Source organism: Colletotrichum spaethianum (assembly GCF_022836535.1).
Source record: "Colletotrichum spaethianum MAFF 239500 DNA, contig71, whole genome shotgun sequence".
NCBI classification, from domain to species: domain Eukaryota; kingdom Fungi; phylum Ascomycota; class Sordariomycetes; order Glomerellales; family Glomerellaceae; genus Colletotrichum; species Colletotrichum spaethianum.
Genome location: NW_026054841.1, coordinates 107,600 through 119,959, shown reverse-complemented (window position 1 = coordinate 119,959; position 12,360 = coordinate 107,600). Strand labels below are relative to the sequence as shown.

At 56.1% G+C, this 12,360-nt stretch overlaps 6 protein-coding genes across 6 annotated transcripts; 2 read left to right on the top strand and 4 right to left on the bottom strand.

The window, feature by feature from the left end:
- ColSpa_12740 (isocitrate dehydrogenase [NADP], mitochondrial) lies at positions 1–1,697 on the top strand (the record flags this gene model as incomplete). Its single annotated transcript, XM_049278952.1, has 3 exons — positions 1–397; positions 670–1,206; positions 1,273–1,697. The coding sequence occupies 3 exons, from the start codon at positions 1–3 to the stop codon at positions 1,695–1,697; spliced, it is 1,359 nt and encodes a 452-aa protein (XP_049134909.1).
- Positions 1,698–2,600: 903 nt separating this feature from the next.
- On the bottom strand, positions 2,601–3,323 carry ColSpa_12739 (uncharacterized protein; the record flags this gene model as incomplete). Its single annotated transcript, XM_049278951.1, has 1 exon — positions 2,601–3,323. One exon carries the CDS (start codon positions 3,321–3,323, stop codon positions 2,601–2,603), a length of 723 nt encoding a protein of 240 aa, XP_049134908.1.
- Positions 3,324–3,623: 300 nt separating this feature from the next.
- ColSpa_12738 (uncharacterized protein) lies at positions 3,624–3,851 on the bottom strand (the record flags this gene model as incomplete). Its single annotated transcript, XM_049278950.1, has 1 exon — positions 3,624–3,851. One exon carries the CDS (start codon positions 3,849–3,851, stop codon positions 3,624–3,626), a length of 228 nt encoding a protein of 75 aa, XP_049134907.1.
- Positions 3,852–4,448: 597 nt separating this feature from the next.
- On the top strand, positions 4,449–5,480 carry ColSpa_12737 (UPF0173 metal-dependent hydrolase; the record flags this gene model as incomplete). Its single annotated transcript, XM_049278949.1, has 1 exon — positions 4,449–5,480. One exon carries the CDS (start codon positions 4,449–4,451, stop codon positions 5,478–5,480), a length of 1,032 nt encoding a protein of 343 aa, XP_049134906.1.
- Positions 5,481–6,308: 828 nt separating this feature from the next.
- ColSpa_12736 (mRNA stability protein mug134) lies at positions 6,309–6,891 on the bottom strand (the record flags this gene model as incomplete). The annotated part of the gene is made up of 2 exons (XM_049278948.1): positions 6,309–6,719; positions 6,856–6,891. 2 exons carry the CDS (start codon positions 6,889–6,891, stop codon positions 6,309–6,311), a joined length of 447 nt encoding a protein of 148 aa, XP_049134905.1.
- Positions 6,892–9,955: 3,064 nt separating this feature from the next.
- On the bottom strand, positions 9,956–11,403 carry ColSpa_12735 (putative oxidoreductase bli-4, mitochondrial; the record flags this gene model as incomplete). The annotated part of the gene is made up of 5 exons (XM_049278947.1): positions 9,956–10,145; positions 10,201–10,668; positions 10,727–10,822; positions 10,873–11,206; positions 11,262–11,403. 5 exons carry the CDS (start codon positions 11,401–11,403, stop codon positions 9,956–9,958), a joined length of 1,230 nt encoding a protein of 409 aa, XP_049134904.1.
- Positions 11,404–12,360: the final 957 nt, after the last annotated feature.

Below are 12,360 nucleotides of genomic sequence, written 5' to 3'. Positions count from 1 at the left end.
ATGAACGCAGCCCGTTTCCTTCGCCGTCCCGCGACTTTCGCCCTCCGGCCATCCTTCGTCGTTCCCCCGTCCAGCTTCTCCGCCGCCCCCGCGTCATTCATCGCCGCCCGCACAATGGCTTCCGCCGCCCAGAAGATCAAGGTCAAGAACCCCGTCGTCGAGCTCGACGGCGACGAGATGACCCGCATCATCTGGCAAACCATCAAGGACAAGTTCATCCACCCCTACCTCGACATCGACCTCAAGTACTACGACCTCGGCCTGCCCTACCGCGACGAGACCAACGACAAGGTCACACTCGACGCTGCCGAGGCCATCAAGAAGTACTCGGTCGGTGTCAAGTGCGCCACCATCACTCCCGATGAGGCCCGCGTTAAGGAGTTCAAGCTGAAGCAGAGTGAGTTCATTGTTTTGTTCATCCGCTTAGGACTTCCGTCCCATGGCGGGTTTTCTGGAATTCCACTTTTTACGGCTCCGATCACTTTGTCTCGTCCCGCCCGTCCTCCACACTTCGGGAGGCGGCGCCGGAACCTGCATAGAGTTTCCCCTGGGGTTATGCATAGCTCTCGTCATTGCATCTTGTACCCCTCCTCCTCCTCCAGAGTTGCAACCCCAAGACAAGAAGAAGAACTAGGCTAACTCAATGGCTTCACTTTCCCCTCTTAACAGTGTGGCTCTCCCCCAACGGTACCATTCGCAACCACCTCGGCGGCACTGTCTTCCGTGAGCCCATTGTCATCCCCCGCATCCCGCGCCTGGTGCCCGGCTGGAAGAAGCCCATCATCATCGGCCGCCACGCCTTCGGCGACCAGTACCGCGCCAAGGACGCCGTTCTCCCCGGCCCGGGCACCCTCAAGATGGTCTACACCCCCGAAGGCGGCGAGCCCCAGGAGATTGAGGTCTACAAGTTCAAGGAGGGCGGCGGCGTCGCCCAGACCCAGTACAACACGGACGAGTCCATCACCGGCTTCGCCCACGCCTCTTTCAAGCTCGCCCTTACCAAGAAGCTGCCCCTGTACATGAGCACCAAGAACACCATTCTCAAGAAGTACGACGGCCGCTTCAAGGACATCTTCCAGGAGCTCTACGACGCCCAGTACAAGGCCGAGTTCGAGGCTGCCGGTATCTGGTACGAGCACCGCCTCATTGACGACATGGTTGCCCAAATGATCAAGAGCTCCGGTGGCTACATCATGGCTCTCAAGAGTGAGTGCCCCTGCCGCCTTTACCACGTTTTGATGCTCGGGGAACAATGACTAACACAACGTCCAGACTACGACGGTGATGTCCAGTCCGACATCGTCGCCCAGGGCTTCGGCTCCCTCGGCCTCATGACCTCGGTCCTCATCACCCCCGACGGCAAGACCTTCGAGTCCGAGGCGGCCCACGGCACCGTAACGCGCCACTTCCGTGAGCATCAGAAGGGCAAGGAGACGTCGACCAACCCCATCGCCTCCATCTTCGCCTGGACCCGCGGCCTCATCCAGCGCGGCAAGCTCGACGACACCCCCGAGGTTGTCGCCTTCGCCGAGTCCCTCGAGAAGGCCTGCATCGACACCGTCGACGTCGACGGCATCATGACAAAGGACCTCGCCCTGGCCTGCGGCAAGTCCGCCCGCGAGGACTACGTTACCACCAACGAGTACCTCAACGCCGTTGAGCGCCGCATGAAGAACATCCTCAAGGAGAAGTTGTAGAGTGGTCCGTTGTCATAGGCATCGAGAGCGTACCATACCACATTCAGGGGGGGAAAGTCGAGCTTCCCTCGGGATAGACTCCAGGAATGTCGGAGAAAAAAAAAATTAGGTGGCAGAGTCCGGGAGGTTATCTCTTGTTTAAGAACACGTCTGTATCTATGGGCTTGCGATCTCTTTTTTTTTTGTTTTTTTGGCATTTAAACGCAACAGCAGCAGCGGCGGCGGCAGCATGGCCACATATCTCTGTATTTTCCATTTCCTCTCTTCGGAATTTCTTTTAGTTACTTGATATCATACCTGTCTAGGCATCAACCCTGCAGAAGGCAGACACTACGAGAGAGAGACAAAGGGACTGAGAGGCCACATGCGAATAGGAGAGGCCAGCTCAGTGGTAAAATCTCGAAAGCCAATTTCACATGAAAAGACGATGGTATACGAGCTCGATGACAGAGTGATCGAGAAGAAGAGTGAAAGGTGAAGAAAGAAAAGAATCGTGCCATTGCCTGTCCCTAGTTTTGCCCTCCTCCCAATCTGGATCTGATAAAGAATCTCCGTTGCGCCGTTCCTTGAGCTCTGTCCCTACTCTCTCACCCACGTACATGCTCGTAAGCCTCGGCCTCCCTGGCAGTCGAAAGAAAAAGGAAAACAACCATCATTGTATGATGTACTGTACAAGTCTAGAAAGAAAGGAAGAAAGTGTTTCGCGCTGAATTCTTTCTCAGCCGTGCATCCCGGGGTTTTCGAGCTGCCTTGCCCTACTGGACTGCAGATGCTGTCGACAGGCGGCTACGCGTAAAAGAATCTAATTATCCAGCGTACCCCGGATGCAGACCTGCTGGTTGCTGTGGGCAGCTGGCTCGCTCCCAGCCAGGTTTGAATACGCCAGCCATCTACAGAGAGCCATTAATCGTCTCTCTCGCGCGCAGCCTCACTCTTGCGGCCCCTCTTAGTAACCGTAGGGGTCCCGATGTCAGCGCCCTCGCTCTTACGCTTCTTCTTGGTCGGTCGGCTGCTCGAGCCCCTAGGCCGGTATCCCTCGTCTTCATCCCTGCCGGCGCGCTTTCTCTTGCCACGACCCGTGGCCGGCGTTGCGAAGCTAGGGCCGTCTGAGTCCGCCTCGTCCTCCATGCTGTGGTCGTAGCTATCGGCGTCCCGTCGCAGAGCTGCAGCCCGTTCGGCGGCAGCGGCGGCCTTCTCCGCGGCTCTCTGCGCGGCCTTTTCGGCCCGTACAGCTGCCAAAGAAGCGCGCTTTCCGCCTCGAGATCGGCCGCCGCGGGTTGATTCGCCCCTGTGTCCGCCGCCGCGTCGCTTACGGCCATCGGTCTGGGGGGTCTCCACGGCCTCGTCGTCGGCGGCTGGAGCAGCGTTTTCAGCATCTTGCAGGAAAGTCTTGGGCGCGTGCTTGCGCAGCCAGTTGTAAACGCTTGTAGGGTTCTTCATGGCGATGCTTTGGGAGAGGGCGTGGGGGTTGGTCTCCGGAAGGGGGGCGTTCGTGCGAGCGGCGGGCGCCAGCGTTGGGAGGAGGCTGTCGGGGTCGATGCGTCTGTCAACATCGTGGACGTAGTCATCGATGTCATCGGGCGTCAAGAAGGACGGGGGATGAGGCTCGCCGGAGAAAGGCTCCATGTCGGCAACGACGGTGGGGTATTGCTCCTTTGCCTGGGTGTACGTGTAGTGCGGGACCTCCTTGAGGAGCGTCTTGAGCGACTTTGTAGGTTCATCGGGATTTGCCTCTTGATCGACGTCAAGAGGGGGAAGGAAGAGTCCTCAGGGGGATCCTGTGCGAGGTGGAAGCGTTTGTCGAAGGGGATCTGAGCTGAGGAGTTCATGTCCAGTAGCAGGTCGAGTATGCGACTGGTAAAAAAGGTGTTAACGCGCTGCGCAACGTTCCACGGGGGAGCTGTTTCTTGATGAGATTTAGCAAACTCACTCGTTCTCGATGGCGATGCGCTTGGCAGTGGCAAGCGCGTGAGACTCTTGACGATGCAACTCTTCGCAGTCGTGCATCTTCTGATCGAATGTGATGCGCATCTTGCGATACTTCTTCTTCCATGACTTATACGTCGCCTTGCCCTCTCCGGTTCTGCCGTCGTCGGAGTCGTGGCCCTCGGCCTTGACTTCACGGCTCGTGATGGTGCCGTTAGCGTCACTCATCGCGGATGGCATGGAGCGCAGACAACGAACGGGGAGGGTTTGCGGTAATCGTTGAAATGGGGCGATCAATCGCGAATCGGAGATGATATCGATTGATTGATTAATCGAAAGGGGGTATTTGAACGACCTAGGGCAGATGGCAGGTATCTCCTACCATTGGTAGTCGAGGAGATTTGCTGTTGCTGTTGATGACATTAAGAGCTGACTGGGAGTTGGGAGAGCGAGAGGTTGCGTACGGGGTTTCCACGGGCGCGCGGATGCAGGGCGACGACGAGGCTGCGATGCACGTTCCTGGCCACCTCTCTCCAGTGAGAGCTTGGGAAAACGTCGAGAATACAGCCACACGGGGGTTAAGTCAAGCAAGCTCACATCAGTTGTAAAGGTGTGGGTCGAGAAGACAAGAGTGGGGTGTGGCTATCACATCTCAAACTCTCCAATTCTTCGTCTTCACATCGAGTGAGAAGTTGGAAATCGACTGAACTGCAGCTCCCACAAAAGGTTTTATTTCACTCACTAAACCCGTCTCCTATCCACAACTGCATGTTCCGCTTCTTCAGACCCTTACGAATGGCCGAAAACGCAGCAAAGAGACTCAAGATGTCGCCCGTTACCATCGGCACCCACAATGGCCACTTCCACGCCGATGAGGCCCTGGCTGTGCACATGCTGCGCAAGCTGCCCACCTACCACGACTCCCAGCTGATCCGCACTCGCGACCCCAAGCTTCTCGAGACCTGCCACACCGTTGTCGATGTCGGCGGTGAGTACGACGACGGCAAGAAGCGCTACGACCACCACCAGCGCGGCTTCGCCACCACCTTCCCCGGCAAGAACACCAAGCTGTCGAGTGCCGGCCTCGTCTTCATGCACTTTGGCAAGGCCATAATCGCCCAGAAGCTCAGCGAGGGCGCTGAGAAGCCCGTCGCCGAGGACAGCGCGGAAGTTGAGCTGTTGTACAATAAGCTGTACGAGAGCTTCGTCGAGGCCCTGGATGCTCACGACAACGGCATTTCCGTCTATGACCCCAAGGCCGTCGCCGCCGCGGGTCTCGAGAAGCGCTTCAGTGAGGGTGCCTTCACTCTCGGCTCCGTCGTCGGTCGCCTGAACCCCAACTGGAACGACCCGATTCCTTCGGACCCCGTCGAGGCCCAGAAGCTCGAGGACGAGCGTTTCGTCAAGGCGAGCCGCCGCATCGGCGAGGAGTTTGACGCCGACCTCGACTACTACGCCAAGGCGTGGCTGCCCGCCCGCGCTGTCGTGCAGGCCGCCTTCGAGAAACGCACACAGTACGACCCCGAGGGCCGCGTGTTGGTGCTCGAGGGCCAGAGCGCCCCCTGGAAGGACCATCTCTACTCGCTCGAAGGAGGCAAGCCCTCGGTCGTGTACGTCCTGTACCCCGAGAAGCCCGCCCCTGATGCCAAGTGGCGTGTGCAGGCAGTGCCCGTCACCAAGGACTCGTTCGAGAGCCGCAAGCCGCTCCCCGAGGCGTGGCGCGGATTCAGAGACGAGGAGCTGGACGGCATCTCTGGCATTCCCGGCTGCGTCTTCGTCCATGCGGCAGGCTTCATTGGTGGAAACAAGACCTTTGATGGCGCCAAGGACATGGCGATCAAGGCATTGGGTCTGTAAAAAGGGCATCCCGTGGGAATGGTCACTGGAAGGAAGGTTATCGGAACATGAGACGGCGTATGGCATCAAAAGAAAAAGTGTCTTATTGCTCATCAATATATTGGTTTCCCATCATGCCTGTCGCCCCATGCAAGTCGCCTTGTGATGTTCTAACTGTGAAGGCGCCGATTCTCTCCCCATACAGAATTATCGGGAAATGACTTACAATTGTTGTTGATGTTATCGCAGCAAGTCCATGCAACTCGAGCGGTTTAATTGAAGTCCGCATGCGTCTGGGAAAGCCAATGCTGCCTCTAGGAGTCACATGCCAAAGCCGATCAGCAGCGCGCTCAGGCCTCGACAGCTGGTTGGCGAAATAGATCAAGATACACCGGTCGGGCAAGACGCACATGCACATGCGATTTAGACGAAGAGAGTCTCGATTTGTTTGTTTTTCATGTGTCGTTCTCTTGCCTCCTCCTTCAGTCCAAAATACATATACGGTAAAAAGCTCAGTCTTCAGAATAGTGCCGCGCATCGCGGAAAGGATGTCCAGGGGTGTGCGTCGTCGATAGGGCGCCGCAGTCCGCAAATTCATCCACAACAGGGAAGCCGGGAGACAACAAGTCTCGTTTCCATCAACAACCGTTTGTGCTTGGTTCCCACCCGATTCCAACGCCTTAGGAGTTCCGTGAAAAAGATTCAACACAGCATCATAACATCATAGTAGAAACCCGGCCCCGACAAACACCCAATTTGCCTCCGGGGAGTTTCAACAACACCCATGCGAAACCTGGGAGAGGAAGAAGAGAGTAGACTAGGTAGACGAAAGGTCGTTCGAGCCCGTCCTCATCTTCGGATAGGAATGCTCTCCGTCTTGGCAATTCCGTCCACTGGCGAGTTATTCTCCTTGTCCTTATGCTCGACCTCCTCGGCGCTGGTCTCCCGGTTGAGGAAGCTCGCCTCCTTCACGGGGCTGCCGGCGTGGGCGCCGCTGGGGATACTGCCATGGTGCTTGTTGCCGTTGAGGGAGGACGAGGAATTGTTGACGGGACTCGAGAGGTGGGGAATGTTCTCAGGAACGGGATGTTGAGAGCCGACGGCGCCCGTGTCGACGCTGTCGCCCTTGCCGGCCTTGGACATGGCATAGTCGCCCGAGTCGAAGTACTTGCGGTCCTTCAGGTGCTTGGCGAAGTGATCGGACCGAGAGGGGAGCTTGCCGTAGAGGCGAAAGAGACGCTGTTCCTCGGGCGAGAGGGACTGCGACGGGATGGAGTCAGCGAAAGGCACGTTGGTTCTAGCAGAGAAGGGCGGATCGCGTTGCGAGTCGTGATGCCACCGCGGGCTTCATCGCCAAGGTGGGGCATTGGGTAGCGAGAGGTTGGTGTTCACGTACCGAGACGTCAATCTTGTTCTTCTGGAGAGGGTTCATCTTGTCGGCGGGGGTCGAACTTGAACTTGGTGCTGGCCGTTCGCTGCAGGACCGAAGCGGGAAGCGGTAGAATAAAATAAAAAAGAAGAAGAAGAAGGGAGAGGAGGGATGTCGAAGGTGAGGTAGAAGGAGTGGGATGCAGTACGAATGTGACGGGAGTTGGAGGTGCTGGTGGGTTGTAAGGCGGCGGGTGCGTCTTAGTGGTTTTTAGCGGGGCCCCTTTCTTTTTGGGGAGAGGGGAACGGAACAGTGAAGTCAGGCCGGGTCCAGAGCCAGAGGGGGGCAGTTACCCGGCAGAGGTGATGAAGGGCGGGCGGGACAGACAGAGCAAGTGGACGGGGGTACGTACTGCAACGAGGTACCGATGTATCGGGGGACCGAGTTTGGAGTAGATACCAGGCGGTACACAGAGGTGTGTCGTCGGAGGAGCTTCTCAGCTATCTCCAAGGTCGCTGGGTAGGTATGCTCAGTTGAGCTCAGAGACAGGTCTGACAAACCACAGCAAGGACACAATGCACAGAGACACTCCAAAGCTGAGCGAATGCGTGTGTGTAAATTGGAAAGCAGGATAGGGTAATGCAATTGGGTTCGGTTCGGAGGGGGATGTGATTGAACGACAACTGACTTATGACTACACTACCGGTGCAGTGAACTTTCCATGCAATAATCACCTAGCAAGACGGGGAGTTGGCAAAACTCGGTTTCATCTGGTTCTTGTGGCCATGACGAAGCGCAAAGCATGAGCAGAGCAGGGGGAAAGGGGGAAAGGGAAGGATCCAGGTCTGAAGTCGGGGACCAGGCCTAGATGCCCTAGGAGAAAGTGACCATGAGGCTGCATGAATGTTTACAATCCATGTTATTGCTAGGCTCCCCATTCCCAATCGCCCAGCTGGGCGACGATTCGCTATGCAATCCGCTTCGCTCTGCAGCGCATTGCCTTGTTGAATGTACCAGTCCATCCGACTCCGTTGGCTCCAGCTGTGGCAGACTGGCCGGGCCCCGATGACACACAAACAACGGGGCGGCTACTTTCATCCATGGAACAGCGGCGAGACGGAGAGGACCCCATTCGTGAAGAAATAGTGTGTACAGAGTCCACGGTAGGGGCTCCCTCTGCGACATGACATGGTTCACCTTGCGAGTCCCATCGCCTCTGGTTGTTTGTCCCTTCTTCTAGTCGCCGACTCCGTGGCGACTTTGGAGTCTCGTAAACTCTCGACTGTGTTTGTCACGATCGTCTTTCCCAATCCGCTCCAGACTCCCTCTAGAGCGCTTGTTGCCTGTGGCCTGTGGTCTGTGACATGCACAATATGGATGGCAGCCCAACCCAATTACCCGTCTATTCTTCTTCCGCTTTCGACCAATGCAGCATCCCGGCACCAGCAACGCGTCTCCACCACGAACTGCGTAACCGTTGCCGATGACACTGCGTGCCGTCCTACCGGAAAGCCTCCAGCTGCTCACTTGACCTCTCGGCCCCCGTCCCCATGCGGAAGGGATGAGCTACCACGCCAATGTTCCTCGAGGACCAAAGCGATTCACTGCGGCATTCCTTCTGTCTCGCCAATGGACGACATACTACCTATGTATTTCCCAGCACTGCCACTCGGACGATGCGACGCAATTCTTGGACTGGCTCGTCGCTGGCCCCCACCAAGACACGAGATTCCAAGAACAACCGGCTGATTGCCCTGGACTTCCCTGGCGATCCTCAGGGTCTCGATTGGCCGCATGGCCTTCAGATCGAACCTTACCAATGCTCAATCGCCGTTGTCGCCTCTGGTGCCGTCCGTGGTACCTGCCGCCGTCCCGCGGCTCGCATATCCTGGAGGCACTATGTATGAGCGACTGGATCCAAGCTCCCAGACCTTGGAGATCATGGCGAGATCCAACTTTACCCATCCCCGATTCCCGATGCCTTATCAACCTTCCTGACTGGCGAATGGCAATCCTAGGTGCGACACCCAGTCGAAGAAGGGGATGATCCCCAACCTCTGATATACATACTATGTAACACCCGGAGAGACTGAGGTGACGTAAAGCTCCTATCCCTGCCATGCCGCGGTGCAGGAGTGGAGGAACGGCCTGGGTGCTGGTCAACTGCGAGCCAGTGTCGACACCAACTCTTGTCTCGAGAGTTTGAAGCTGTCTGGACCAAGACTGTCTCTGGCCACGTCTCCCCGCATTCCGCCTCCAACGTGGTGTCGACTGCGGGCATGTCATGATTTGCTCAGAGCAAGTGCCGTTTGACTAGCGACGTGAAAGAACAAGGGTCGGTCAACTGGCCTAGTTGGCCATTCTGCGCTTTCTTCTGTCCCCTCCCCCTTCACACCACACGATCCCACGAGCCAGATAACCGTCATCTCCCCTTTGCAGTCGATAAGACGAAAGAGTGGGTCTCTTGGACACACTCGCGATGGTCGCCGCAGCTCGTGGAAGGTCAATGGGCTGCTTCTGCAACCTGCCCTGTCATTGATGGCTCCATCCACGGCAGCACAACTTTAATCCATCATACGATCCCGCGTGATCGGGGGTAGCATGGTTGATGGCAGCCGTCAACCCTCCTCCTGTTGGCCGCACCGGGCAATACGCTTGGCCAAAGTCCGCTAGCCGCTGATAGAGTTTCCCGCTCTGGTCCCCCAGGGTTGCCTGCATACGCATGCTGCCATCCTACTGAATGTGCCGCTCCCGTCTCGTCTGGCCTCAAACGGGAAAGGATAGAGAGTTGAGGATGCTTTCGGATCTTTCTTTTCTTTTCTTCTGTGGCGTCGTAGCACTTGCTGACTCCCAGCCGCGGCTCCAGTTCTCCTCGATACATACCCCGCTTATCTGCCTTTGCTGCCGTGCACCTCTAAGTATCAAACACGAGTCGGTCGTAGCCATCGTGACCTCGTGGTGGTTGGTCCCAACAAGAACAACTTGGTTTAGTTACACCAATAGACTTTCAATAGTTATCAAGTATCTGGGTTACTAAACAGTACTCGGCCTGTGCCGGGGAGAAAGAGAACTTCAAGTGTAAGAAGCGCAATGTCCTCTGTAGCGGTCGCTGTTACCACGCCATGGACTAGATCAGTATCTGCTTCTCCTTCTTCAACTGTCCAACGAATTCGACGGGAACCTTCAAAGTCTGTGCAACAATCTCGGGTGGCGTGAGTGCCAGCCATTGAGCAAGAGATATGTCTACTACCCTGTCCGACTTGTACAGTTCAATCCAAACCAGGTCCTCCGTGTCGGAAGTGTTCTCGATGTAATGTCTGCAAAACAGGTCAATATACCGAGTTTCTGCGCTGCTTGAGCGGGCATTCTTACGCAGAGTTGTCCGGGAATACGCCCGTATCCCCAGCCTCGAAATCAAAGGTTCGCGCGGCAGTATTTCCGATGAATGCCGTTGCCTTCCCTTTACCCTTGTGGAAGTAGAGCCACTCCTCGGCATTGGGATGCCAGTGAAGCTCTCGCAACCCCCCGGGCTTCAGAGTGACAAACGTGGCTGCAATCGTCTTGCTGATCGGGAAATTGGTCGAATCGATCTTCCTGAACTCGCCGCCGTTGCCGGGGACCACTTCGGGCGGGTGCTCAAACGTGCGGTACACGAACGAGCTGTTGCCCGACAGATACTGGTCTGGACTGACGGTCACTTCGGTAGTGGCCGTCGTCCCGTTGAGTATGTACGGGTTCGTGGCTGGTAGGTTGTCAAAGACGGAGCGGTCAACTCCAAAGTTCCTGGCCAGGATGTCTCTTGGGGTGTGAGCCAGCCAGTCGACGATGTTGAAGGTGGTTCTGTAACATTGTTAGTTGAATGTTCCGCTTCACCTCCTGGTGGGTTTAGACTACGCACCCAATCTTGTCAAAGTCAGCCTCGTCAAAGGCTAGAAGATACTCGTTTTCTTCATCAACCCCCTGGATGTAGTGAGCGGCCCCCTTGGGGAAATACCTGAAGCCATGGTTAGAGATGAAGGGAAAAGGGATCAGCTCGAGACTCACCAAATGTCTCCATAGTTGAGCTTCTCGACCTGGCTCTTGCCGTCCTCACCGACTGCGCCGATGATTACGCTCCCAGAGTAGACGATGCCCCATTCGGCCACTTTGTGCCAGTGCAACTCGCGAATGGCGCCCTTCTTGAGGTGCTGCTGAGCGGCCGCGATATCGTGGCTCTGGGGCAGGTCCTGGATAACCTGCTCGCGCACCCAGCCTCCCTTCAGGATGCGAGTCTTGGAATCCGAGAACCTCCACTTCAGGTTTGGCACGACACCGTTGTCGGTCGGCTGCTGGCCGAGGTTGTCGGGGTTGTCTCTATCGATCTGGTTATTGGTTCCGCCTGAGGACCGTCTTAGCTGAGTTGGGAGCATGTGTATGGGCTAGGATTTGCTCACCAAGAATCGGGCCTCCCTTGCCGTTGGCGTCAATGGGCTGGCCGACGTTGAATTGAGCGTCTCTCTTCACGTTCTGGGGCACAGCAGTTGTGCTGGCGACAAAAACAAGAAGGCTAAGGACCGGGGCTTGAGGGAGTCTCATGATTGCAGAGAGAGCCAGTAATGATGTGTGGTACGGAAGGACCCAAGAGACACAGCAGAGATGGGAGCATTGCCAATGTCTTCGAAATGGCTTTATACTTCTCTAGATAGGTTAAGATTTAAAGACTCCGCACGCACATTCGCCAGAAGCCTCTCATCCTCTCTGGCGATGGCGGAATCTCTCACAAAGTCTCCTTCAAATGATGAGCAGCAATTTCGACATTGCATCTGCACAAGCAACGGTTCGCGATGACGACATGGACCATGGCACGGTACTCTCACCATCCGGCCGTTCTATCGACCCGGGACCAATCGAAATACGTCGCCGAGACCTGCCATCTCAGAGCCCGCAGCTTACGGCTGAATTGATCGACCGTCGTTGGCTTTGAAACGGGTTCACCGGTAGCCTCAACCCCGGCCATACGACATATGTCCGAAAATAACGACATCGCGGGAGAAAGCGTGGGGTGGGAGGGCCAGAGGCTGGGTGGACTGCCGATCCCACCTCACTAGCCTATTCCCATTGAAGCTTACTTTGACAAGATGGACTGCCGTAATTTCTTCTCTACCCTTGTCTTTTGGCGAATATTGGAATTGTTTATGATATCTATTGAACGCACACTTGACGGGTTGATACACATGGCTGGGTATTTTCCTTGTGAAGCAGGGGCTGGTGCCGTGTTACGTGATGAGACATCGCTATGATGGCATTCTATGGAATACGGGCTTGAATGCTTCTCTGCTTGAGGCCTCAGAATCTGCTCGTCAAATGTCTCCAGATGGCTTCCGCTCATCATGTGTAGCTTAAGTCTGTTAGACATGTCTCTCTTACATGACCCATCGGCCATATCGTTGGAAGTGGGGGTCTCATAAAAGCATGTGTCCTCGTCGACCACGAATACGCTATATCTCCAGGAGACTCCTAGACATGTCTGATATCTATCTTGTCTGTCCTATT